Source organism: Schistocerca gregaria, unplaced genomic scaffold (genome assembly GCF_023897955.1).
Source record: "Schistocerca gregaria isolate iqSchGreg1 unplaced genomic scaffold, iqSchGreg1.2 ptg000818l, whole genome shotgun sequence".
In the NCBI taxonomy this organism is placed as follows: domain Eukaryota; kingdom Metazoa; phylum Arthropoda; class Insecta; order Orthoptera; family Acrididae; genus Schistocerca; species Schistocerca gregaria.
Window position 1 is genome coordinate 86796 of NW_026062185.1, and position 23486 is coordinate 110281.

The following is a 23486-nucleotide window of genomic DNA, read 5'->3' on the forward strand; positions in this document are numbered from 1 at the left end:
ATGCTCTTTTTTTTTTGAGTTTAATGACCTCTTTCCAATAGGCTTTAAGATTTTGCTATTTCCCGCGGCTCTGATTCAAACTTTAGCATCCGATCTCATCTATCTTTTTCTTCTTTTCAAATTCAGCATCCGTCTTATAGCTAAGTTCGGTTTTTTCAAAATATATTTGCATCATGAAATATTTTAAAAATCCTCGAAAGCATAATATATACCTCTGCGTTTCTATGTGTACCCGGTCTTCGCTTGGACTATTTTCGCCACTGCTTCGAAAACACCTGCACTCGTTCTGCCGTTCATTTTATGATATTTGAAAACGAAGGGGGGAGTCCTCTAGTAGAGACATATGTCACTCTCAGCAGCAGCCCGAGGATTGGAGATAAAGTTTTATCTTCGACTTTACAAGGCTGCCAAAACATAGACCAGCAAAGCGTTTCGATGCTCAATCAGACCAGCTCAAAGAAGAGAGATGTCCACGATGTGTCTATCATTGGCCTGAATAAAGCTCAGAGTACCGTACGTACAAAAAAAATTTTTCACCTATTAAATCGTTAAAACTGGGCTTGTCGGTACGCACCTAGATAAAATTTTCAGCTCTTTCGTACAGTATCGATGCGACCTGAAATTTTCGGAGGTGCTCAGAAATAGACCGTGCATCCTCGCCGACCGTGGCTGACATAAGTTTTCGCGAAAACATAGATAACCGACGGTGCTTTTAATTCTAATTCTGGCACTGTTTCCTCGCTAAAGAAATTAAAAAGTAAGCGCCCGAAAAAATCGAGTTTGACGGTCTCACTCAATTCGGCGAAAAGTTTACTAGGCAATACATCAATTAAGGATAAAGATCGATCAGGTGGTACGGTAGTTGTACTTTTCAACAGTTTTCTTTGCAACAATCGCTCTTCTTACCCTTCTTTCAAAGATCCATTTTTTTCTACCAACCTCCCTTGCGAAGGAAAATGCTCGCATCTCCCGACCCTTGTCGAAAAAGATGGAAAAGCTACACTGCCGCTTTCTAGTGTCGGCGCGACAGAAACGAGTACCGGACCACCTTCTTCATCGCCACCATGCTCTACTAGAGTGGTAGCCCGCAAAGCTTCGGTCGCTAATTATCTTACTGCTTACAGGGTTATGCGAAATATCAATCGGGCGTTCCTCAAATTTAACGAAAAAATACGCTCTTTACGTCAACCTCATTTTCCTATAAACAATAGTCTAGAGCAGGAACAGGGAGCGCGTCTGAGTGCGAGCAGTGACATCCGTATATCCAAAAAGGCCGTCCAACAGCATTCGAAGTCGAAATGTTTGGAAGATGCACATAACGACGAGTTTGTTGATTTTGATTCTTTTTACCTAATTGCGATGTTGCCTCCTTTAGATACACTTCCGCCCCCGCCAAATGCACCTTGCTTACCTATTAAATCTCATAATGCACCCCCGATCACACTCGTGTTAGATCTTGACGAAACCCTTGTTCATTGCAGCTCGAAGAAGGTCGATAATCCCGGTATGGTTATTTCCTTTGATTTCAAAGAGAAGCAGCACGAGATATATGTCAAAAAGCGCCCAGGCTTCGACGAGTTTTTGGAGCATGTCAGCCAATTATTTGAGACCGTCATATTCACAGCCTCTGATAGGGTGTATGCCGACAAGCTTCTAAGCATTTTAGATCCAGAAAGAAAGTGGATCCACCATAGAATCTTTCGCGAAAGTTGTACCTATGTTTTGGGAAATTATCTTAAAAACTTGCACGTTCTGGGTCGCGAATTGTCTAAAGTTGTCATTATCGACAATTCACCGTTCTCTTTTGCCTATCAGTTGGACAATGGGATTCCAATCAACAGCTGGACTGACGACCACCGAGATAGAGAACTTCTCCACTTACTGCCATTTTTAGAGTCTGCAGCAGCGTGCTCCGACGTGAGGCCACTTTTGCACTCCAAATTTCACCTTCAAGACCGCCTAGAAGAGTTCAAAAAGAGCTATTTCCTGTAGAGCCCGCTCGAAAAATGCGCTACTTGCCTGAACAGTGCGCATGCTTGGTACTTCTATCGAAGAAACTGACAAGTAAAGCAGCGCGGCGAAGGTTCAACTCTAGTTTCAGCCGCCGACAGCCGGTCGTATACTACTTTCTCTATCGAGGCCGATCAAAAATTTTGGTGCTCAAGGCAAAAAAAACTGCTCATTATTTGGGACTCGCCTAAACAGTTGATAGGCTCTATAAGCTCGAAGAGCCATTAGACTCGAAAAGTGCACCAAATATGCTATATGAACACAAACTAAATTTTGGCTGCATTTTTATGAAAGCTACCTGTCAAGCTGCTAAGTCCCCCCCTCTCTAATGCAGAGTATTATTGTGGTGCATTTTTGTTTTCTAGAAAAAATTTCAAAAGTTCCGAATGCAGGGTTGATTGTCGTACTCGAGAAGTGGCCCTCCTGAGGCTGACACGCCTCTCATCATCGGAGAACGGCAACCGCGACTGGATTTTTCTTCTTCGAGAGGCTGCGTGAGCGCTATTCACGACCTCGCACGAGGATCGCTTTCTTGAACAGCCTCCCTTTTCTCGTTCACGGGTCTCTAGTTCGCGCGCCGCGACAAATTGTGCCAAAGGCGTTTTGGGCTTCCGAAGTGTTAAAGAAGCCTGACTATACAAAAAGATTTACATGAACATGTGTGTGTCGGAAGGCATGCGCACACACAGCCAATTCGTCTGTTGAGACAGGGTCGCGAACTGGTTTTCTCCACACCACAAAAATCTCTCTCGCGAGAGTCGTAGAATTTCTTTCTTTATTAGGCGGCTACGGTGTGTGAAAGGAAGTACAGGACACTCTTCCTAAATATGTCACGCGCACTTCAAGAGCTCTCTGGGCCTTCGCACGCCGCGTATTCTGCCCTAGAAGGGTCCATGTGGCTTCTATGCCGTACGAGAAAGTAGCTTACCAATTTAGATCGGCCTCCTGCCGCTTCTGCGAGGTATGAAAGGCGCTCAGTTGGCGACGCAGTAGCGATTTTTCTGCGCTCGTTTTGTTATTTTTTTCATTTGTGCTTTCTTATGTCGGCCTATTACGACGAAATCGAAATAGAGGACTTCGAATACGACGATGAGACTGATACTTACACCTATCCTTGTCCATGCGGAGATGTATTTTCCATAACTGGAGTACGCGACGCTCTATGATTTTTCGCCTTTATATCACAACTGAAAGAGACGAGCTGACGCGCGTGGCCTACCATCTGTTCCTGTGTTGCTGGTGTCGAGGAAGGAAGAGTTGCTGGATGGGGAAGATACAGTTCGATGCCCGAGTTGCTCTCTGCTTTTGCGCATTATTTTTAACGTGGAAGATGTGAGGCGCCCGGAGCGTACGGCTGCTCAGAAGGTTCAGCAGGAGGTTTATTGAATGAGTTGACGTGCATACTGGATGGGAGAGTTGGCGCAGATGCCATCTCGTGCTGGAAGGGGCGAGGGACGGCTGGTACAGTTCGACCGTTTTCGTTTTTTTTCCTTAACGTTTTGGCGGAGGAATTGAGCTGCAATGTGATGGCGTTGATTGAGCACGAGTAGATCGTCGAGTGAAGGCGTCTGCGAGGTTTGAAGGCACGTGGCGTGCGGGAGAGAGTGCTTCCACTGGGCGTATGCACATCAGCCGAGTTTCGTTTGGCATAGACACTATTTGTTCCCTATTGAAAGAAAAAAATAAATAACTATTACAAAAATTCTGTACGGCCAGTTTTGCTTTTAAATTTTGGGGTGCTTACGTTGTCCGCCTCACGGTTGAGAGTCAGCGCTGTGCTGAATTAGGGATAGAGGGGACACAGTTGGCGAGGGGGCGGCGTATGTTTCTTTTTTGCGATAGCGTAGGAGCAGCAGACCTGCCGCTTCTCGAGCGAGTTCTGTAACCGCGTCGGGTGTTTTCGCTAGCGTGAGCTCGCGAAGAGAGCCAGAAGGATGTCGTACGAGGAGCAGATTCTTTTTTACAGGTTGAAGAGGAAGGTGGCGCATATCGTGTTGAATCGCCGAATCGTGGACGTGCCGAAGGACGCGCCTGTGAACGACCACGTACGTGGCAATCGTGGGCCACGATAGCGGCCCGACGATAGACGGAACATGCGCGAGAGTCCTTCCACGGGAGCGTGTTTTATACAGGAAGTGTGACAGGATAGAGGACATACACACACACACTAACATATAGAGACAGTTTTGGATTTTGCTGCCAGAGTCCGATGAGATTATAGCAAAGCTGCAGTTTTGGAAGCAGAACCCGATGAGGGACTTGCACTTGGACGTATACTTTACCGAGTCTCCCGATAGCGCGGAGCCCAAATTGGTTTTAATGGAGAAGTGGACAGTTGCCTACGTTCCGACTGACGTTGAGAGCCGGAACGTCGACCTCAAGATTATGTCTGCGCTTAGGCCGTTGTATACGTTTACTAGGAACGTGCCTCTGTATTACTTGCGTCGTCTTTGTTTGCAGAAGGGGACGTTGCCCATTTCTTTTTCTTATCGTTTCAGTGACTCTCCGACGGAGCCTTTCGAGCGCGACGCGCCAGTGGAGAGGAAGCAGTTTTCCACGGTTGAACACGTGTCTTTGGTGGTTCAGTACCGGAGTCATTACAATTTAGTGATGAAGGCGGTGCCAATTTGCGTTGAAATCAAGGATTACACAGGAAAGCACGTGTCCGCATCCAAGCTGGACAACACGGTGGTGGTTCCTCAGTCCGGGTCCGAGTTTCAAAACAGAGCGCAGCGATACAGCGCGAACGAGGGTGGCGGGAACGAATTTGAGCCGTGCCCGCAAGACGCATCACCTCATGATGCTGAAGATTATTCGCTGTTTGGCGCTTTTCAGTACGCCCCCAATCCGGGGAGCAGCTGGATTTCGGCTTCTTCTCTCGAGTCTCAGAGCTCCTTGCAACACGAGGCGGACAGGTACTCTTTGAAGTCCCTCTCGTCCGAAGCGCTGAAGACTGCATCCAGGAGGGGATCTGGCCACCAGAGTAAGTGCCACTACGACACGCGGTCTGGCGCCTTCTTCAAGGGGCTCGCGCCGCCCAGAAACGTTATCGGGTCGACTCAAACATCCAACAGCGCTTCCAGCGACGTGCCGGAGCCCGCGTTGGGAAGTCCGGACTTCATGTCGAGCTTGATTTTAGACGACACCGACGACGAATGGGTCGACTGCGGACTGATTAGGAAAACGCCGGTTTTGCTAGGACTTAGGCCGTCGAGGATTTTGGACGCTCTGATGAGCTACGAAAGACTTTCAGCTCATTACGATAAATTAACGAAACAATGAAAAAATTTCGACCGAACAGTCTCGCTCGCAGCCCTGACTCGGCAGAAAACAAAAAGCCCACGGCGGTGCTCTGTCGAAACCGAACTCTTTCCCGAGCGGAGAACAGCTTTGGCGCCGGTGAGCGGTGATTTTATTCTGCGGCAGGTTTTGAAGAGGTCGCGCGCCTTTAGCGGGACTTGAGAGCTCCGTCGGGGCGCAGTCGCCGAGGCAGCCGTCCCGTCAGCATTTTATGTGGAAGCAGCCTGATATGGTTCCGAATTTGACGCCGCAGTTTATAGCCGGAGCGGCGAAGGTTTGAGGCGAGCGAAATGGCGTCTGGAGGGCCAGCACGGCCAGAGCGACGTTCGCCGAAGAAGCGCCGGCGGAGCTCTGATCGCGTATGTGGATATACAAGTGGCTCACGGCCAACAGGTGCGCGCAGATGGGCTCGGTGCGCAAGGTGATCGTAGAGTCCCAGAAATAGGTGAAAAGGTCCGCATTTGTGGCGGCGGTCGCTTCGCAGTCTCCGGAAATGACGGGAGACGCAAACGCGACCGCAGGACGAAACTCCGGGTACATGTCGGTACAGGCATGTTCAGTCATTTCGAGAACGAGTTGGGTGAAAATCAGGCGAAATGGGCGAGCGTGGCGGAGCGCCGGCACGTCAGTGCTTTTTTCATCGTGCGAATGCGTTTTGACGTAGTCGCGGTGTTGGTGCAGGACTCTGGATGGCGGGATAGAGCAGGTGAAGGTGGCATAGACAGGTGTGTGGTCGCTCGATGCGATTGACTTCGCACGCGCGTAGTTGTTTGTCCGGAGCGAGCAATTCGGTAGAGAGTGCACGAGAATGCGGTCACACCAGCTGGGGATGCGCTGACTGCTGTAGCAGTCTGGGCTTCCGCGCGCCACCTTGAATGTAGGAGAAAAGTTTAACGGTCCTTCGATAAAGTCGTACAAGATTTTTTCTTTTTTTTGTTCTTGTATGAGTTGGTCGTACGATTCGAGCGTCTGCCAATCTCGCGCCGAGATGAGTCGGTCGCAGTGGTTCCAGTCGGTCAGCACGCGGTAATTGAGGTCTCCAAAGACCCAAATGTGGTGAAACTGGTTGCTGATGTCGCAATTGCGACGCCCGAGCTTGATCCGGCCGAACAGCCTCCGGAGCTCGCTGTTTCGGGTGAGCGTCCTGGACGAGTGAGCGCTGAGATGACAGTTCAAGAAGCACAGGTCGGTCCCCAACAGTTTCAAATGCACGCCAATCCCGCCTTTTCTCCAAAATACGGGAAATGTGGTAGAATGCATGTCAGCTTGTATGGCATCTATACAAGGGGTCCATAGTTTGCGCACGAATACGCCCGTGCGAATGGATTTTCTCAGACTTATGCACGCGATCATGGTGAATTCCGAGCCCAGCGTTTTTTTTAGCAGGTTGAACCAGTGATTTTCGCAGGACTGTTTTTCGGGGTAGTACGCGCATTCCTGAACGCCAACAATGATCACGTCGTGCTGCAATCGCGCACAGCTCCCATTTGGCGAAGTGCCCGTGCCGCCTGCTTCACACGCGAACCATGTTCGGATGACGTCGCAGTTGGGCGGCACCGAGTTTCCCATGTTCCATGTACCCACAAATATCTGGAGGTCAAAACGGTCAAAAACGCAAAAGTGCCACCGGGGTACCGTGGACTCACTGAGTTTGTACTTCTTCATGAGAAAGGTCCATTGGTCCTTTAAGTGCTCAAAGCGCAAATTGATCGGGAGGTTTCCTTTCTCGGCTAGGCTTTCGTGGTTTAGGGTGTTGCCAACCTTGAAGTTTGAAAAAAATCAGCGATCCCTGGCGGATGCGGTTGAAAACTGCTCACGGAAAACGTCGGTTTTGGAACGGCTGCTTTTGGCATGAGCATTGACAGCTTCAGTTGGCGCAGTGTGCGCTGTTTTCGCGGGTTTCGCCTTTTTTTTCCGCTCGCGTACTGCAAAATTACGATTTTTCGACGTACACGACGGACGAACGCGAAAATCAACCAGAAAACCACCAGGCTGGATAGACAGGCTGTCCAGAACATCACCTGATTCCATTCAAAGAAATACGCCTCCATTCGTTCAGGTCATACTTGGGCGCGGCGGAGAAGGCAAATATCCTCGCTCGGTCTAACGCAGGGGTGAGGCGCGATCTCCGTTGCCTGTCCAGTATAAGAGCAACACCTCTTCTGTGCTGAGGACAGAGCCCACAATACCGCGGCAGGAAGTCCCGCTCTCAACGGACTAAGCGAATGTGAACTCCTTGATTTATCAATAATATTTTTGTGTTTTGTTTTCGGATGCGCTTGATAAGTGTTTGAACTTCTCGGCGCGAGAGATGATTACGGGGATAGGAGTGGACTTGGTGCACATTCCGCGGATATCCAGATTGGCGAGCAAGTATGGAGATCGATTTTTGGCGTACGTGCGCAGAGGCTTTTTTTTTTTTTTTTTTTTTGTTTGGCTGTACCAGCGTAGGGGTTACTTACCGCCCCTTTATCCCCGATTCAGGAAGTACATGCACCCGTCCGAATTGGAGCAGTATCATTTGCGGGGTCGAAGCGATAGCTTCGCGGCGTCTAGATGGGCGGTCAAGGAGGCGGTACACAAGGCGCTCGGAGGCTGGAAGGTGTCGTTTAGATCGATCAAAGTGACCAGTTCTCCGAGCGGGAAACCGGGGTTGGTGTTCGAAGGCGGCGCTGAAGAGACAGCGCGATATTTTGGAAGTTTGCACGTTTCCATTTCTCACGAGTCGGACTATGCGGTTGGTTTAGTTGTTTTGGAGAGGCTGTGTTCGTGAAAGTTTGAGCTGCACAGCGCGCGCCGCTTATCGATTGGCTTTCCAAAAAAAAAAAAAAAGAAATTAGAGGCTTGCAATTGACGTGCGCCGCTCGTTGGTCGATCGGTTTTCCAAAAAAAAAAAAAAAACATAAACGCAAACACGAATTGTGTATGGCGTGTACGGCTCGCACAGAATCTGTACAGGTTATCTTTTTTTTCCGGCTAGGAACCACTTTGGCGCCGCTTTGACTGGGCGAGATTTTCGGGCCTTCGTTGGGTTCTTTTGCTGCGTGGGCGCGGTGTTTTTGGATGCGGGTGTGCTCTTCTCCGAGGAGAACTTCGCGTCTTCGCTGACCGTCTTTTTGTACAGAGGGAGAAGTTCCTGCAGGCGTTCCGGCTTTAGAATGGGCGCGGTCATTTGTTGCCCGGGGCGAATCCCGAGGAGCAAGAGCGAAGCCGGAGTCAGCGTTTGTTTGAGAAGAGTCGTCTCTTTCTTCAGTTCTGCCCGAGGTGGAGATGTGTACAAGTAGAAGTCGATTTTCTGGTTGGGTTCTGACAACTGCGACCTGACGAATTCGACCACGTCTTCCGTCTTCTCCTGAGGGTGGAACGTCCCTTGGATCTGCATTCCGTCGGGCAGACGAACTCGGATCAGACACCTGTCGAAGTGGGCCGCCGAGCGCTCCCTCATCGCCTTGGTCTTTAAAACGAGCTGTTCGGGATCCTCTCGTCGCTTGAAAGTCGACAGGATCTCTTCGGCGGACGGCTCGAAGAAATCTGGTGGCAGATCCGGAAGAAGCTCCGCCTTCTGGTGTTCGCTAGGAAAGAACACTTTGACGTCTCGGTCTACGGTAGTTGGAGGCGGTGACAAACGGCCCTGTTTCAGAGCTTCAGTGTCTCGAATGTATTTATGAAACCCAGACATGATTGGGTCCGTAATTCCGCCCCCTTCGAGATGCGCGGGAAGTATTCGGTCCTCAGAACGATTCGACTTAGATTCTTCGTTTGCAGGCGGCGTGATTTCGGATTCGTTGGACGCGAATTGTTTTTGTTCTTTGACGCGCGGTTGACACATTTCTTGACTTTCGGACGGCGCGCGCGCGCTTCTTTCCTCTGATTTCTGCCTTTCCTGCTCCGCTCGCACCCTGTCTTGCTCCGCTCGCATTCTGTCTTGCTCCGCTCGCACCCTGTCTTGCTCCGCTCGCACCCTGTCTTGCTCTGCTTGCACTCTTTCCCGTTCAACCTTTCTCCTCTCTTGCTCCGCTCGCTCCCTCTCCCGCTCCGCCTCTCTCCTCTCCCGCTCCGCTCGGTCTCTCTCCTGTTCCGCTCGGTCCCTCTCCAAGAACTCGCCCACCTCCACTTCTGTCGGCTCGCGAAAAAAGTCGAACAGCACGGACTGACACCGAATTCCCAGCGCGCTCAGCGTCGTCCGGCGGAGGTCCGCGTTGCTGCAGAACACCGAACTCATGTACCTCATGCACGGCTGCAGATACTTCGAACCGGGACCAGAGGCCGACAGTAAATTCAGACCCTTCTCGGATTCCGCCTTCTGCAACAACTCCCACAACGTCGACGTGTTGGGCACCTCCAGCACCACCCGACTACCGTCCACGCGCAGCGCCACCTTCACCAGCCCCTCCTTGCCCTCTGTGCGGCGCGAAACGAAAAATTGTTACTTACACAAACAAAACAACGCTTCGCTCGACGACGATCTATAAAACGCACTCGACCCCTCGGACTTCTTGCACACGTCCAGATTTGCCCTGTTGGGCAGACCGGACAGCCTGAACTCCAGTGACAGGTCCAACTGAACGTTTCGATGCCTCAGCGCGTATTCCCCGACATTCAACTTGAAGCTTTCGCAAAACTTTTCGAGTGCATAGGCCAAGGTCTGATTTGGGGACAAAGAAACGGAGCACTTCCTGGGACCGCAGGCTAAATTGAGAAAAATCATAACAACGCAACGCCCCCGCCTATCAAAATAATCCGCCTCACGAGTTAGAAAAAAAGCTACAACCGCCGCCTCTCGGCAGAATATAGCCGATGTGAGTCCGTTCCACGACAATACCCGTAACAAAGTGCCCGTTTAGCGCAGTGGTAGCGCAGCAGACTTCGAATCTGAAGGTCGTGGGTTCGACCCCCGCAATGGGCTTTGTATTTTTATTTTTGATTCCGCCAGATGCGATATTTTTTTTGTTGTATTGCGACAGTACTACTAAGAAAGCGCCCGTTTAGCGCAGTGGTAGCGCAGCAGACTTCGAATCTGAAGGTCGCGGGTTCGACCCCCGCAATGGGCTTCGCACTTATATTTTTTGAATTTTTTTTTTTTTTTGATTGGCCCCCTGGACTCTGCCCAGTCGACGGCCCCTCTTCGACGACACACAAAGATACAAAAAAAAAAAAACATGGCCGTTTATCTGTTATCGTGGAGCGCGCTACACTGAAAACAGGAGGTTTCGTGATCGCTTTTATTGTGGGAATTGGCCGTTTCACATGTCATTCGTCCGTTTTTCCTCGCGGCTAGACGCGCGCGCCTGCCGAGTTCGTCAGTCTGGCGAGGGCGGCTCGAGTGTCTTGGTACACCACGTCTGGGGGGCGATCTGCGTTGATCTGGAAAAAAAAAAAGGGAATCAGGCTCGGATTGCGCGATACGGGGGTTGGAACGCAGAGGGAGACGCACTCTGACGAGCTTGCCTCGTCTTTCGTAGTCGCCGACGACGGGAAGCGTTTCCGTTTCGAACGTCAGAAATCGCTTTTTGATGCTCGAGATGTTGTCGTCCGTGCGGTTGCTGGATTCTCCGCGCTGCAGCAGGCGGTTCTCCATGACGGAAGTGGGACAGTCGTAGTACAGGACCAGGGGGACGTCGACCTTCTGGGACATCTGCGAATAGGGCGGGCGTCAACGCGCGAGGCGGGGGGGGGGGGGGGGAAAAAAAATATGAAAAATGAAAAATGACGCGTCAGGAGGGAGATAATCGTCACCTACCACTGACTCCCAAAACACGTTATTTTCTCGGTTTCTGGGAAATCCGTCTATCAAAAAGAAAGACTTTTTGTTGTTTTGTATGGCGCGTTCTAGAAGGGTGACGGTGATTCGGCTGGGTACGATTCCGCCTTCTTTGAGCAGTTTGGAGACTTGGGGGAGAAGTTAGGCGTTCGGGGGTTCGCGGCGCGAGAGCCTCGGAGACGTACTCATTTCGCCGCGAGGGGAGTCCGAGAGCGCTTCTAGGCGCAGCAGTTCGCCGGCGGAGACGTGTTCGAAGTCGACGCAGTCTTTGGCCGCGTAGCTGCACTGGGTTCCCTTGCCGGACCCGGGCCCTCCTAAAACGAAGACGACGGTGGGCTGGTGGGTGGGGGGTTAGAGGGGGGCGCGCGTTCGCTCGCGTTTGACAGTTTTTTTCGATACCTTGACTTGGCGGGGTCGGTGCATGTCGACTGGATCGCGTGCTCTGCGGTGGGCCGCTCGGGTAGGGGGGGGGGCGCGCCGAGACGGGCGAGGCGGGGGCGAGAGAGGCGCAACGAGACGAGCGAGGGGCGCGGACGGCCTTCGCATGCGAGGCGCTAGAGGGGCCGAGAATTGTGTACCGAGACGGGAGAGCGGTCTCCAAAAAAAAAAAACAAAAAACAAAAAAAAAAACAAGGGCGACCGAGAGGGCCTCACGTGCGGGCGTGCCCCTGCCGCTCGCGCCCGAGCTTGTACACGATGACCGAGAGGTTGTCGCTCGAGTTCAGCGAGTAGGCGTAGTTGCGGATGCGCGCAGCGGCGCGACAGGGAAAGTCGGGCAGGCCCAGGTCGCGCTTGGCGATTTGGATCGCTTTGCGGGAGCTCATCACGTCCCAGATCCCGTCGCACGCGATGATGACGAATGCGTCCTTGTGGGGCTCAATTCTATATACATGTATATCTGGTTGATACGTGACGTACGGCTGCAGCGAGGAGTCTCCCAGGGAGCGAGACAGGGCGAGGATGCCGCAGGAGCGGCGGTTTTCCGCCACGAAGCCGCCTTCTCGGTAGATTCGCATCCTCTCCTGCTCGCAGCCGGGCTTGTGGTCGCTGGTTTGTAGGTATGCGGACTCATCTCCGTTGTACAACACGACCCGCTGGTCCCCGCAGTTCGTCACCACCAGCAACGTGCGCTCGTCCGGAGCTCGCCGCTCGCCACCACTCGAGGACGAGTTGGACGCGTCGCTCGTCTTGATCCGGGGCTTCTCCTTCGGGATCGGCCCCTGCCTCTCGTTTATCGGGTTCAGGTTGTTCGAGAACCGGTGGCATCCGCTCGCGTAGTTATCCTCACACACCGAATCCACCAAGTCCGCCGTACAAACCACATCTCGACCGCCGCTCATCGCACCACTCGCCCCCTCGCGCGAACCAGACGCCGACCTCCCCTCCCTCGCCGCTCCGCACGAATTGCTCCTCCTCCGCCCCCTCTCTCGCTCTCCCCCTCCACGCTCCACGTCGAGCATCGACCGCCTCCCAACCGTCCCCCTCCTTCCCACCACCCCCCTCTCCGCCACCGCGCCGCCCTCCCCCCTCCCCTCGCACACCAACACTATCGACGCCGCCGTCCCCATGTCCAACCTCGGCGCCGGCTGCTGCGCGTACATCCTGTCCAACCTCACCTGCAACTTCCAATATATCTTCTGAAACATCACGCATATCTCCTGGTCGCTGCACCACATCATGTTCCTGTGAAACTCCGCCTCGCTCCTCGACCTCCTCCTCTGCGTCGTCGCATTAATCAACCCCTCCAAACTCTCCGCCACCACCTGCGACGACTGGCAACTCCCGTGTCCATCAAACATCCCCAACACCACCATCCTCCTCCCGTCCTCCTTCCACGCGTACGGCAGCACCGAAATCGTGTCCTGCATCTCCGGCCTCCTCCCCCTCATCTGGGACCACCCCATCACCCTCCAATACGGCGACCTCCCCCCCCTCTGGTAACTCCACGGCTCCTCCGCCCACTCCGCGCTCGCCACCTCCACCCCCGCCCTCCTCGCGCACACCTCCTCCTGAATCCACGCCAACGGCCACCTCAACACGCTCCCTATGTCCCTCCTCCTCTCCCCCCCCACCGTCCTGCTCGCCGACACCCACAACGCCTCGCTCTCCCTCGTCCTCAACCCCCCCCCCCTCAACTCGTTGAACGACACCTTCAACTGCGTCAACCTCTTGAACGTCGCGCAGCACAACCTCCTCAACCTGTTTCCACTCACGTCCAAATCCTGCAAATTCGTCAACTGCTCAAACCCCTCCTCCAACGACGCTATCTCGTTGTGACTCATGTCCAACTCCCTCAACCTCCCCAAACAACCCATCCCACTCACGCTCCTTATCCCGTTGCAACCCGCCCACAAAATCTCCAGCGACGACGACCCAGCCAACGCCCTCGCGTCAAACCTCTCTATGTTGTTGTCCGACACGCTCAACGTCCTCAACGACGGCACGCTCAACTCCGGCAACTCCTTCAACCCCAACCCGTCCAACCTCAACTCCATCAACCCCCTCAACCACCCCAACCTCGACACCTGCCCCCTTATCTCCGGCACCCCCTCCCCCCCCCCCCCTCCCTCCCCTGGTACGACACGTCCAACGTCTCCAAACTCGCCAACCCCTCCACGAACTCCCTCGGCAACCTCTCCAACCTGTTGTCAAACAAATTCAACACCTGCAAACTCCCCTGCGACGGACCCACCACCAACTGGTCGCTCGTCATGCAATTCCCCCCCAAATCCAAACTGCACAGCGACGTCGACTGGCACACCCTGTCCATCCTCACCGACAAACTGTTCTCGCTCAACTCCAACCTCACCACCGACCTCAAGTTCCTCAGCGGCGGCAAAAAACACAACCTGTTGTAACTCAAGTGCAAGTATATCAGAGAACTCAACCCCAAATCCTGGCTCAACCTCGTTATCCTGTTGTACTCCAAACTCAACAACGCCAACTGACTCAACCTCGAAAACGACCTCGGCAACTCCTCCAACCTGTTGTACGACAGGTCCAAATCCCTCAACGTCCCCAAACTCCCAAACGTCTCCGGCAACCTCCCTATCAAATTCTGTCCCAGCAGCAACGTCTTGATCGAACGCAACTTGCTTATCTGCTCCGGAATCACTCTAATCCGATTCTGTACCAAACCAAGCTCCTCCAAACTCGCCAACTCGCAAATCGGCCATATCTCCTCCACGCAGTTCTGCTGCAACCTCAGCGACCTCAAGTTCCTCATCCTGTACATCGCCACCGGCAACACCGCAATGCGGTTGAAGCGCAGGTCCAAGCACCTCAACCCCCTCAAGCACGAAATCGGCACCGGCAGCCGGTACAAACCGTTTCCACACAAACCAAGCGCGTCGAGAACTGTCAACGACGAAAAATTGTAACCAAGCACGTTCGGGTCAAACACTCGGCGCTGCAACCCCTCCCCCACCTGCTCGACGCCGCAAAACCGGTTGTGCGACAAGTCCAGAGAAACGAGCCCCGAAAGCCTCGACCAGTCCGTGTGAATCGCTTCAATTTTATTGACATATAAATTGAGGTTTTTCAACTCTCTCAAATTTCCCAAACTCTCAGGAATCTGTCCACAAAAAAAACCGGTGTCAGAACATGACGCCCACGCCGCCACCCCTAGCAAAAAAAAAACCTGCACCCCACGTGATCGCTCCACCTACCAAGCTTCCGCTGCGTGAGAGGCGCGAAAAACTGCAAAACGCTCTTTTGGTGCGGCACGCGTACTTCTGTCAACCTGTTGTACTGAATGCTCAGGTCCTGCAGCTTGGTCAACTCGCATATAACTTCAGGAAACGAAGATATCATGTTCTTGCTCAAGTCAATCACCGTCAAGTTCTTCAGTCTACTCAAAGAAAATGGCAACTCCACCAGCTGGTTCCCCACCAGCTTCAGCACCTCAATGTCGACCAACTGGCAAACAACATCCGGCAGTTCTTTGAAATCATTTCGAGATAAATTCAACCACTTCAACGACGTAAAAAGCACAGCGTCGTCTAAAGCAGAAATACCCCGGTCTTCCAAGTTGAGCCGCTCCTGACTGTTCCATACGCTGTTGTCTAACAGACACTTTTTTTTAGGCTCCTTTTTGTTGAGCGTATTCCCCATGTCTTTATCTCACAAAAGGGCGCTTTACGAGCGAAGAGAAGCTACCTCGTCCACGAAAATTCTAAACCTTCTGTTCGTGCAATCTTTCGCAGGGGCTTTTGCTGAGGTTCGCTCGCTGCACACGTCAGTCACAACACAAATCAATGCACACCATCGCGTCAGAAACGTACTTGAGCTCTACCATGTGGTTCTTCACGCGCACAGAAACAAAAGCAAAAACAGCAATGCTTCAGTCGCTGATATGAGAACAACTAAATTTTTTTTCCTAATTTCGGCTACTTAATTTCTTCAAACTGCAAGACCACGTCCATCCTCAACGCACGGCGCTCCAGATCGCACCGCCCATTCAAATCGCAAAACCCTCTGGTGCCCCGAGCGCACGGAAAAGGACCCTCACCAACCAACACCAAAAACGCTCCTTTTTCAAAAAGCAAATACGTCAAAATCATCAAACGCATTTTTCAATTTCGACTCTTTCGTGCCACCGTGTGCTCTCACACACCGACCGAAACTTTTTTTCAATCGCGCCGAGACAAACGCACCCAATCAAAGGACGAACGAACGCGAGCAAGTCTAAACCTCACGCGCTCTAAAGCCACTTACCGCACTCCGGAATAAAACGTCTTCGATGCCTCTTCATGCTAAAAAAAAATGCGCTGCAGGAAACGTAGCACGGACGCCTTTTCTTCACATCACAATATCCTCCAAAATGCCCCCTCTCTCAATTCAGCGACGGCCGTAAAAGCTCTCGCCTAGGCGCACGAAATTCTTCTCGTACACACCTCCTCAGACAAAATGCACCCTACGAAGCCGCTGCAGCGTTCGACGGCCTCAACCTCTTGAACGCAACTTCGTGTCGCCTCCGAACCCACGCGAATCGCTCATGCTCAGAGAAACCCACAAACAATCAAAAAAATCGGCCAATTTCGACTATAGAGACGCACGTCTCTCGCGCGAACAAAAACCCCCCCATTCAGCGTCAACGCGCGCCACGAAAGACAAAAAGACCTCGCGAAGCAAACCTCCGGCGCAGAGCGAGACCCTCGTGGAGACGGAAGGCACAAGGAAAAAAACGCCGCGCCAAAACCGTTCGCCCGCAACCACTTGATATTACCCCCAAAACGCCTCGAGCAAAACAATTGAACCTACTTGTGCACTCGAAAAAGATAATACGTGTATACCATGTACATGTCGCGTGCGTGCGGCATACACAACACACACACGCAATTGGCTTCCTATACAAAATGCCATCACCACGACGCGCACGGTATCGAAAATACCCAACGCTCTTCTCTTAACTGCAAAGTAACTTCGCCCATGAAACCAGTAAAATGGCGAGATCAAACCAGTTAATCTTCGAAAGAACGCTGTGAATCCAATAAAGAATGAAACAAATCAGAGAATAAATCCAAAAAAAGCCGTTTTTTTTGTAGCGACCCCAGCTAAAACGGTCCGCCTGACCACCAGCAGTTATCCAAGATCTAGAATAAAAGAGCAACTTGGCACATGCAACGTGTCCTATCAAGCCAAAGAATACGCCATTCAAAATCTGATCTAGCGAATGAAACCCATATCTCCATGTTCTAAATAACACAGCTGAACTTAGAACGACAAACGATAAATACAGAAAACTATACATTTTTCCCAATTGCGAACAAGGACGAAACACGTTGCAATAGACACTCCTTCCCCTATCACTAACATTGTTCAAACTTTCGCCCCAGCAGTCACTCGCTCTGCGACTCTCCTCTGTCGAGCATGCATTTCTCTTTGTCTCTGCTCTTTCCAGAACAGCCCTGTCCACTTTGCTTGCGCCAACTCTAGAAGCCGTATCTCCATCCTGATAACACCGCTCGCTACATGTCTCGGGCGTACCTGATAATAACAACAGCGTCCAAACTTCAAACACGTAAAAGAAAAAATGACCAGAAATACCGTTCGGCTTCCCTCTTCTGGAACAGGTATAATCGCCATGAAAATACCTCAAAACGAAAACCAAGTAGTAATAGGATATCGAAAAGTTGGAGACCAATGCCACCTTGTATAGATTCTTTGTGTCCATCAACACCAATATACCGTACAATGAAAAAATCAATAAACGAGTGCATACAGAAAGAATAACCGACGCCATCCTCCCTGCTTGGGGAATAGAAACGTCAAAACGGTCTATGAAGCACTTTGAAAACCTGCCATCGTAGTCAAACACCCAACTCCACCTTCAAAGAAAAAAAAGAAAATGAATAAGCAACCAAAACAAGCGAACTTGCAGTATCCTCCTCACGCTGCACGCACAATATTCCTATACACGTCGCGCCAAGTGAAATCCAAAAGGTAAGAGGGAAACCCGGACCAGCTGCTCTGAACATGATAAAAGCGCATCTGCTATCAACGAATCAAATAAAAAACAATTCGGACCTGTAAAAAAAAACGCAAACTATCAGTCGTTTTGTATGTCGCTGTTATGCACGTATCCAAAAGCAAAAAACTCACCTCGAACCACCTGCCCACGTACACAGGAGGAAAAAACCTTGTCCCCTTTCGTATACAAATCCGTAAAAAGTTCTCTCTTGTTCTAGTACTCTACAAACCCTACCAATCACTTGGTGCATGCACACGTCGTACCTTCTCTGTGCATTCAACGACCCCCGATTCTAACTGTCTCCGACAGAGCACTGCATAAGCAAACTGGAGACTAAGTGCAACCTCTTCGCTACTTCCGGAGTAATCAGGCCTTTCTTAATAAAGCTGTCCACTACGTGACTATGAACGACTCCTCCCTCTTGTACTAAAGTAATGACTTCAATGCCGAAGGGATCCTTCTCCAAATCCGGCAAGCTTAACACTATCTTCACATGATCAAAGAAGTTTACTTGCACAGTATAGTTAGTAAGGATAAAGCAAATTGCTTGCGTGCTCTTGGTCCACCCCAAAAGGCTAACTTCGGGCACCTGAGTTCCAGATGAACCCTTACACTGAATTTCTAGACCACTGCTAAATGGAAGATTGGACATATAAGAAGAGAAAATTGCCAAAAGACGAGCGCGCATTTTGATCGACTCAGAATGCTCAGACGACTGGTCTTGTGTCACGTCTAAAGTCTCTCTTATCAATAAGTTCCCTGCTCCAGACGACGACGTTCTATTTGCAAATTTTGTGTAGACTATGGTTTGCTTATCTGGATGATCCGTAATAGACGTGTGATCTTTGAGCTTTATACCCTTTGTGCCGTTGCAAAGTTGATATCCAATACCAAATTTCTGAGAATAATCAACCCACTTCACGATCCAATGGTGCCCAAAATAAAGATGCCTTTTCAGTATGTCAGAATTATCAGATTCTTTCTCTGGCGACTGCTCGTTGACTTCGGTGGTACCGGGCGATAACGACTCAGCATAACTAATAATTTTCTGAATCCTGTTGTAAATACGCTTGATATTCTCGTCGTAAGTAGATCGGCTCCATGGTGTACACGTAACAGGACGATGCGCACGGACAGAGCATTTCTTCTCTACAGGAACTGGTTTGACTGCAGTCTGATGCGCTTGTTTGGGTGTGCACAAGTTTTGGTCCAAAAACTTTTTTTTATGTGGACGTTCTTGACAAGGGTCATTTTTGTCCGCAGAACAAATGTTGGCAATGTCTGTGAGCGGCCTTCTGACTTTGCTGGGCCCCAGCTGGTTCAACTGCACCAAAGGAACCGATTTAGGGACGCCAAATTTTGTGAGAAACGGATGCAAGAGAATGTCTGAACAAAGAGGCCTCCTGGCTGGGTCTGGGTCAAGGCAAGACTTGATCAGATTTTTGGCCTCTTCTGACACATCAGTTTTGCCTGAAAAACTGTACTTGTTACTTTTGATCCTAAGGTAAGTCTCCTTTGCCGTCTTCATCTCAAAGGGACCCTTTCCGTAGAGCATCGAGTACAAAATGACGCCAATTGCCCAAACATCTATGGGCAGGCTGTACTCAAGCGAATTCAAAACCTCCGGAGCAATGTAATTTGGCGTGCCACAGAACGTTTTAGTCATTTCCCCGTTTCTTAGTATAATAGAAAATCCAAAATCTCCTAACTTAACTGTCATGTCGTGCAAGAAAATATTGTCCAGCTTCAAGTCTCGGTGACATATTCTTTTTTGATGAAGGAAGTTGACTGCCAGGAGCAACTGGCGAAGGAAGTATCTAGCCTCGCTTTCATTTAGAATTTTTCGAACGCTAAGCAGGCGCCTCAAACTGTTGTTATTGCATTTTTCTAATATAAAATAAATACTTTCGGCATTTAGTCCCCAAAAAAAAAATTTTACAATATGCTGATGACGAAGACCTTGATGTATACGAAGCTCTCTCAACACCTTGAATAGTTGTTAGCAAGGCACGAAAATCATCTATTCTGTTTGAAAAAAATGTGGCATACTCTATCCTTTGAGGTCGGGGTAGCCAGCTTTGATCGGCTGTACATCTTGCAGGCGTAAACACTGTTGGTTTTTGAATTTGTGACCTCCATGCATAATGCATACGCGCCCTTAGAATAAGTTAGCAGTCGAACGTATATTGTGTATTGACTGAAATTGTAAACTTTGTATGAACTGGATGTCGTCGTACTTTTCCAAGGACGGGCCCTAGGTAGAATTTCTCTGGCAAAGTAGATCCATCCGACTGCTTAACGTCCAGAACAATGCTAGGCCTCTCATCTGGAGGTAGGCCACTCTTAGACGGACCTTCTGGAGCAGCTAAATTTTGAGTAACCGGTGGGTCTTTGCTGCTACATAGGTCCGCCAGGTACATTTTTTGATAAAATACCGCTATTCATAGAACTGCTGTCTAGACAAAGATGAGGGATAGATCACGGAACAGACCACTCTAGCAACTAGAGGCGTTCAGACTCCAGTAAAAAATGTTTCTAAAAACGTTTAACTATGAAGGTTTCTATATTGCATTCGTTAAAATAACCGTTAAATTTTCAATTCGGTTTTTAATTGACTAGTTTTAAGAGCGCCCATGAAACTGCGTGCAGAGTGAGGCTTTTCGGCTAGGGATGTTGTTTGTCAGCGCCTACGTCTTCGCGAGAATGGGGGTGTTCCTCAGTTCTTTTCGGCTGAGCTTTGTATGTTTTCAAGGCGCTACTAAAAATATCGCTGTACAAGAGAAATTGAACAAAAGCAGCTTGTTCTTTGCCGTTCCATTCAGAGAAGTTGATATCGCGTTTCAGGTTGTCATATTTTTGAATTTCGTCGTTTGTCACCGAGATCAGATCGTACATAGGAATCGAGCGGATGCCTAAATTGTGGTGAATGATCACTTCGGAGGCGACGTGAATAAGGCACGGAACAGCTTTTCCGGCGTCAATTGAATAGTTACCCGCGATAAAGGCGCGTACAACATGGTGATGTTGAGTTTTGCAGTTTGCTTCCGCGTTGTCCTCGAGCTGAACTTCGACTTCATTCCCTTCCAAATCAAATATGAACACTCTTCCGCTCCATGTACACACTATAACTTCCGGGCGGCCATCTCCGATCAGATCGCAAATGCGAAGGCCAAGCAATGTCTGATAGAGGCGTTTTTCCCATATTACTTTTCCATTTTGCTCGAGCTTCACGCGACCGTCTAGACTGGCCATTGCGAGCAACGGGGAACTTTGAACAGAGCCATCTGGGCTGCGTTGAGGCGTAGAAGACGACTGTATGCAGGCAATTTCAACAGGTGGATCGACGATGTTGGCGTTGAGATTGTCCTTTTTGCTGTCTATTGGCTCTAAAACATCGATTTTTCTGTGCTGTATATTTCCCTTATGATCGATGATAACGTAATACTCGCCTTGTTGTGAAACCAATAGGTTGACATGTTGAGAATTGTCATAAAAAATATCCAAAGAACTGATCAGGTTAAATAGACGCCATTTGTTTTTTTGACGGAGTTTGAGCGTTTCTCGGCCAGAAGATTCCAACACCTTGACCACGGTGTAGCTGTACACAGTTTTGTCGTTGCATCCGATTACCAATTCATTCTGACCGTCTTCGTCGACATCGTGGATGGTGGCGCAGCTCGCATCGCTGGCGATCGGCCAATGGTAGCTGGGAAGGACTCGATTCGAACAGCTACGAGACTCTGCGAACTCCCTCGACTTGTCATGCTCAGATTCGGATTGGCGCGGGGAATCAGTCGGGAAACTTGGTTCCTGGTGAGAGGCAGGCGAAATCTCTTTGATTTCGCTGGGGGATCCATTGTCATGACGAACGTTCGCTTTAAACACTTGATTGCTATCTACGACAGCAGTCTTCTCCTCATGTTTGGGCGAGTCAAGATCAACTGTTGCCGCGTGCATTTTTACCCCATCTCCACTCTTTTTGAAGCGCGCAGAATGACCCCCCGCTTCCGCCGGCCTTGATGTTTCTTGACATGAAACTTGTAGCACATGGCACATCCCATCGCACGTAATCACTACTAAGGAATTCCTTCCATTTCCGACTATGTCTCCCAGCGTCATGCAGCTTATGCTTCCAAGACCAGACGAATATCTCCAAATTTTCTTGTGTCGGCCCTTGAAAATATGAACGTCCCCTCTGAAGCTGCCAATCGCAAGTTCTATGTCCTGGACGAATGAGATTAGTGGATTCTCCGCACTGCTGCAAGTACGCCGCGAATCCGAAACGTACGCGCTGAGGGTCATTGTCTATATCGCCAAGCACGATGGCATTTGAGTGCATATTGGTGTTCCAAATGCCAAGTTGGATTCGTTCTTTGAGACTTATTTGCCTCATGGAATTACCATTCTTGTCAAGGGTCGCTAAATCTCGACCGTCTCCGAAGCCTATCGGGGCTGAAATAACCCATTTGAACTCAACAAAAACTGTTTTCAAAACAGTAAAAAAAATTGTTTTTCTATCAAACTTTCTTCCAATTTATCTTCTCACTTCTCAATGTTTCAAATCTCCAGGTCGTTCTGTTCGACTAAGAGAACCCCAATAATCAAATGCCCTAACTCGAGGCGCAGCTACGTCGGTAAGTCCGACACATTCGACCTCCGTACACCGTCCCATTTGTCTCGATCCATTGCATACTGAAACACGCCATTTTAGAGCAGCATTCGTACAAGTACATAATTTTCGAAAAAAAAAAAAATACTGGCCTGATTACATTAAACCGCCCAAAAGAATTGAACGTTTTGAATCAGGATTTGGTGAAAGAACTTCATCAAGCGCTGAACCATTGTCAAGACGCGCCAGACATCGGCGCAATCGTTATCACCGGATCGAAAAAGGCATTTTCGGCAGGTGCGGACATAAAGTCAATGTCGTTGTCTGCAACACCTTTGGAAGCGCACTCGTTTTACCACTTTCAGAAGTGGGAGGAAATTTGTAAGATTCGAAAGCCCATCATAGCTGCAATAAATGGCTTTGCTCTTGGCGGTGGCTTCGAACTTGCCATGTGCTGTGACATACTGTTGGCAGGAAACAATGCAAAATTCGGTCAGCCAGAAGTCAAGCTTGGCACAATTCCTGGGCTAGGTGGAACACAACGTCTCGCTCGAGCTCTGGGGAAAAGCAAAACTATGGAAATGTGTATGACCGGAGAGTTGATCGATGCTGCTACTGCAGAGAAGTACGGGTTGGTGAGTCGAATTGTTGCAGAAGACGAGTTACTTGGCGAAGCGCTTGCATTGGGTGAGAAAATTGCGTCCTTTTCTCAACCAATCGTTGCTATGGCTAAAGAGTGCGTCAATCGGGCCTATGAGACGTCCTTGTCAGAGGGCCTGTTGTTCGAGAGGCGCCAATTTCTTAGCACGTTTTCTACCCAAGATCGAAAAGAAGGCATGGATGCATTTTTGAGCAAAAGAGAACCTGTTTGGAGCAACAAATAAGTACACATGTACAAATGTGACTCTGATACTATATAAAATCTGTCCCTTCCTGATTTTAGAACTCTCTCAGCAAACATAAGGGGTCTATTTGCATGTTTGATCGATATCCAGAGCACACCCGCGTGAACGTATGCCATTTCTTTACAGATGGCCCTTGGAACGTAAAATTACAAAATTGTGTTGGCACGGGTAAATGACGTAAATTCCGCCAAAAATTGTCACTTCGTTTTTCTGAATGCGCCTGAGGGAAAAAGAAGCTTCAACAGTGCACAGATTCAAAACAATATAGTAAATGTAAACCTTAACCAAGCACATGCAGTCTCTTCCTCGCTCTACCCAAAGAGCAAATTTAATATGTCCAAACGACGTTCAGGGCAATATCCTCTACATTGAGTCGTCTAGCTATCGGATTGATGTATGCGGTTTTACTGGTTTTTCAAGCCGGCTGTG

General features: G+C 49.9%; 7 protein-coding genes and 2 non-coding genes across 12 annotated transcripts; 5 read left to right on the forward strand and 4 right to left on the reverse strand.

Moving 5' to 3' along the window:
* Positions 1 to 207: 207 nt before the first annotated feature.
* LOC126322579 (CTD small phosphatase-like protein 2) lies at positions 208 to 2715 on the forward strand. Of its 2 annotated transcripts, none has more exons than XM_049994442.1 (3): positions 208 to 513; positions 697 to 853; positions 920 to 2715. In XM_049994442.1, the coding sequence occupies exons 1-3, from the start codon at positions 301 to 303 to the stop codon at positions 1990 to 1992; spliced, it is 1443 nt and encodes a 480-aa protein (XP_049850399.1). In that variant the 5' UTR covers positions 208 to 300; the 3' UTR covers positions 1993 to 2715. The 2 variants fall into 2 exon arrangements, with proteins under 2 accessions (XP_049850399.1, XP_049850400.1); XM_049994443.1 differs by having other exon boundaries at positions 239 to 513; positions 748 to 853; positions 920 to 2373.
* Positions 2716 to 3724: 1009 nt separating this feature from the next.
* On the forward strand, positions 3725 to 6219 carry LOC126322581 (uncharacterized). Of its 2 annotated transcripts, none has more exons than XM_049994445.1 (2): positions 3725 to 4055; positions 4195 to 6219. In XM_049994445.1, the coding sequence occupies exons 1-2, from the start codon at positions 3945 to 3947 to the stop codon at positions 5290 to 5292; spliced, it is 1209 nt and encodes a 402-aa protein (XP_049850402.1). In that variant the 5' UTR covers positions 3725 to 3944; the 3' UTR covers positions 5293 to 6219. The 2 variants fall into 2 exon arrangements, with proteins under 2 accessions (XP_049850402.1, XP_049850403.1); XM_049994446.1 differs by having other exon boundaries at positions 3727 to 3949; positions 4195 to 6213.
* Positions 5327 to 7539, reverse strand: LOC126322578 (phosphatidylinositol 3,4,5-trisphosphate 5-phosphatase 2B-like). Its single transcript, XM_049994441.1, has 2 exons — positions 7263 to 7539; positions 5327 to 7071 (listed from the first exon to the last, which is right to left on the reverse strand). Exons 1-2 carry the CDS (start codon positions 7359 to 7361, stop codon positions 5512 to 5514), a joined length of 1659 nt encoding a protein of 552 aa, XP_049850398.1. The 5' UTR covers positions 7362 to 7539; the 3' UTR covers positions 5327 to 5511.
* A 690-nt stretch (positions 7540 to 8229) lies between these two features.
* On the reverse strand, positions 8230 to 10041 carry LOC126322577 (tether containing UBX domain for GLUT4-like). The gene is made up of 2 exons (XM_049994440.1): positions 9790 to 10041; positions 8230 to 9711 (listed from the first exon to the last, which is right to left on the reverse strand). The coding sequence occupies exons 1-2, from the start codon at positions 10016 to 10018 to the stop codon at positions 8270 to 8272; spliced, it is 1671 nt and encodes a 556-aa protein (XP_049850397.1). The 5' UTR covers positions 10019 to 10041; the 3' UTR covers positions 8230 to 8269.
* Positions 10042 to 10144: 103 nt separating this feature from the next.
* Positions 10145 to 10216, forward strand: Trnar-ucg (transfer RNA arginine (anticodon UCG)). The gene has a single exon. It is a non-coding gene; the product is annotated as a tRNA-Arg (tRNA).
* A 73-nt stretch (positions 10217 to 10289) lies between these two features.
* Positions 10290 to 10361, forward strand: Trnar-ucg (transfer RNA arginine (anticodon UCG)). Its single transcript has one exon. It is a non-coding gene; the product is annotated as a tRNA-Arg (tRNA).
* Positions 10362 to 11318: 957 nt separating this feature from the next.
* On the reverse strand, positions 11319 to 12960 carry LOC126322613 (uncharacterized). Its single transcript, XM_049994493.1, has 2 exons — positions 11471 to 12960; positions 11319 to 11407 (listed from the first exon to the last, which is right to left on the reverse strand). The coding sequence occupies exon 1, from the start codon at positions 12958 to 12960 to the stop codon at positions 11722 to 11724; it is 1239 nt and encodes a 412-aa protein (XP_049850450.1). The 3' UTR covers positions 11319 to 11407; positions 11471 to 11721.
* A 3573-nt stretch (positions 12961 to 16533) lies between these two features.
* LOC126322547 (uncharacterized) lies at positions 16534 to 22031 on the reverse strand. Of its 2 annotated transcripts, none has more exons than XM_049994407.1 (6): positions 21832 to 22031; positions 19781 to 21767; positions 19593 to 19700; positions 17697 to 19530; positions 17477 to 17599; positions 16534 to 17400 (listed from the first exon to the last, which is right to left on the reverse strand). In XM_049994407.1, exons 2-4 carry the CDS (start codon positions 19961 to 19963, stop codon positions 17836 to 17838), a joined length of 1986 nt encoding a protein of 661 aa, XP_049850364.1. In that variant the 5' UTR covers positions 19964 to 21767; positions 21832 to 22031; the 3' UTR covers positions 16534 to 17400; positions 17477 to 17599; positions 17697 to 17835. The 2 variants fall into 2 exon arrangements, with proteins under 2 accessions (XP_049850364.1, XP_049850365.1); XM_049994408.1 differs by having other exon boundaries at positions 17675 to 19530.
* A 49-nt stretch (positions 22032 to 22080) lies between these two features.
* Positions 22081 to 23348, forward strand: LOC126322552 (probable enoyl-CoA hydratase, mitochondrial). The gene is made up of 2 exons (XM_049994414.1): positions 22081 to 22177; positions 22255 to 23348. Exons 1-2 carry the CDS (start codon positions 22096 to 22098, stop codon positions 23034 to 23036), a joined length of 864 nt encoding a protein of 287 aa, XP_049850371.1. The 5' UTR covers positions 22081 to 22095; the 3' UTR covers positions 23037 to 23348.
* Positions 23349 to 23486: the final 138 nt, after the last annotated feature.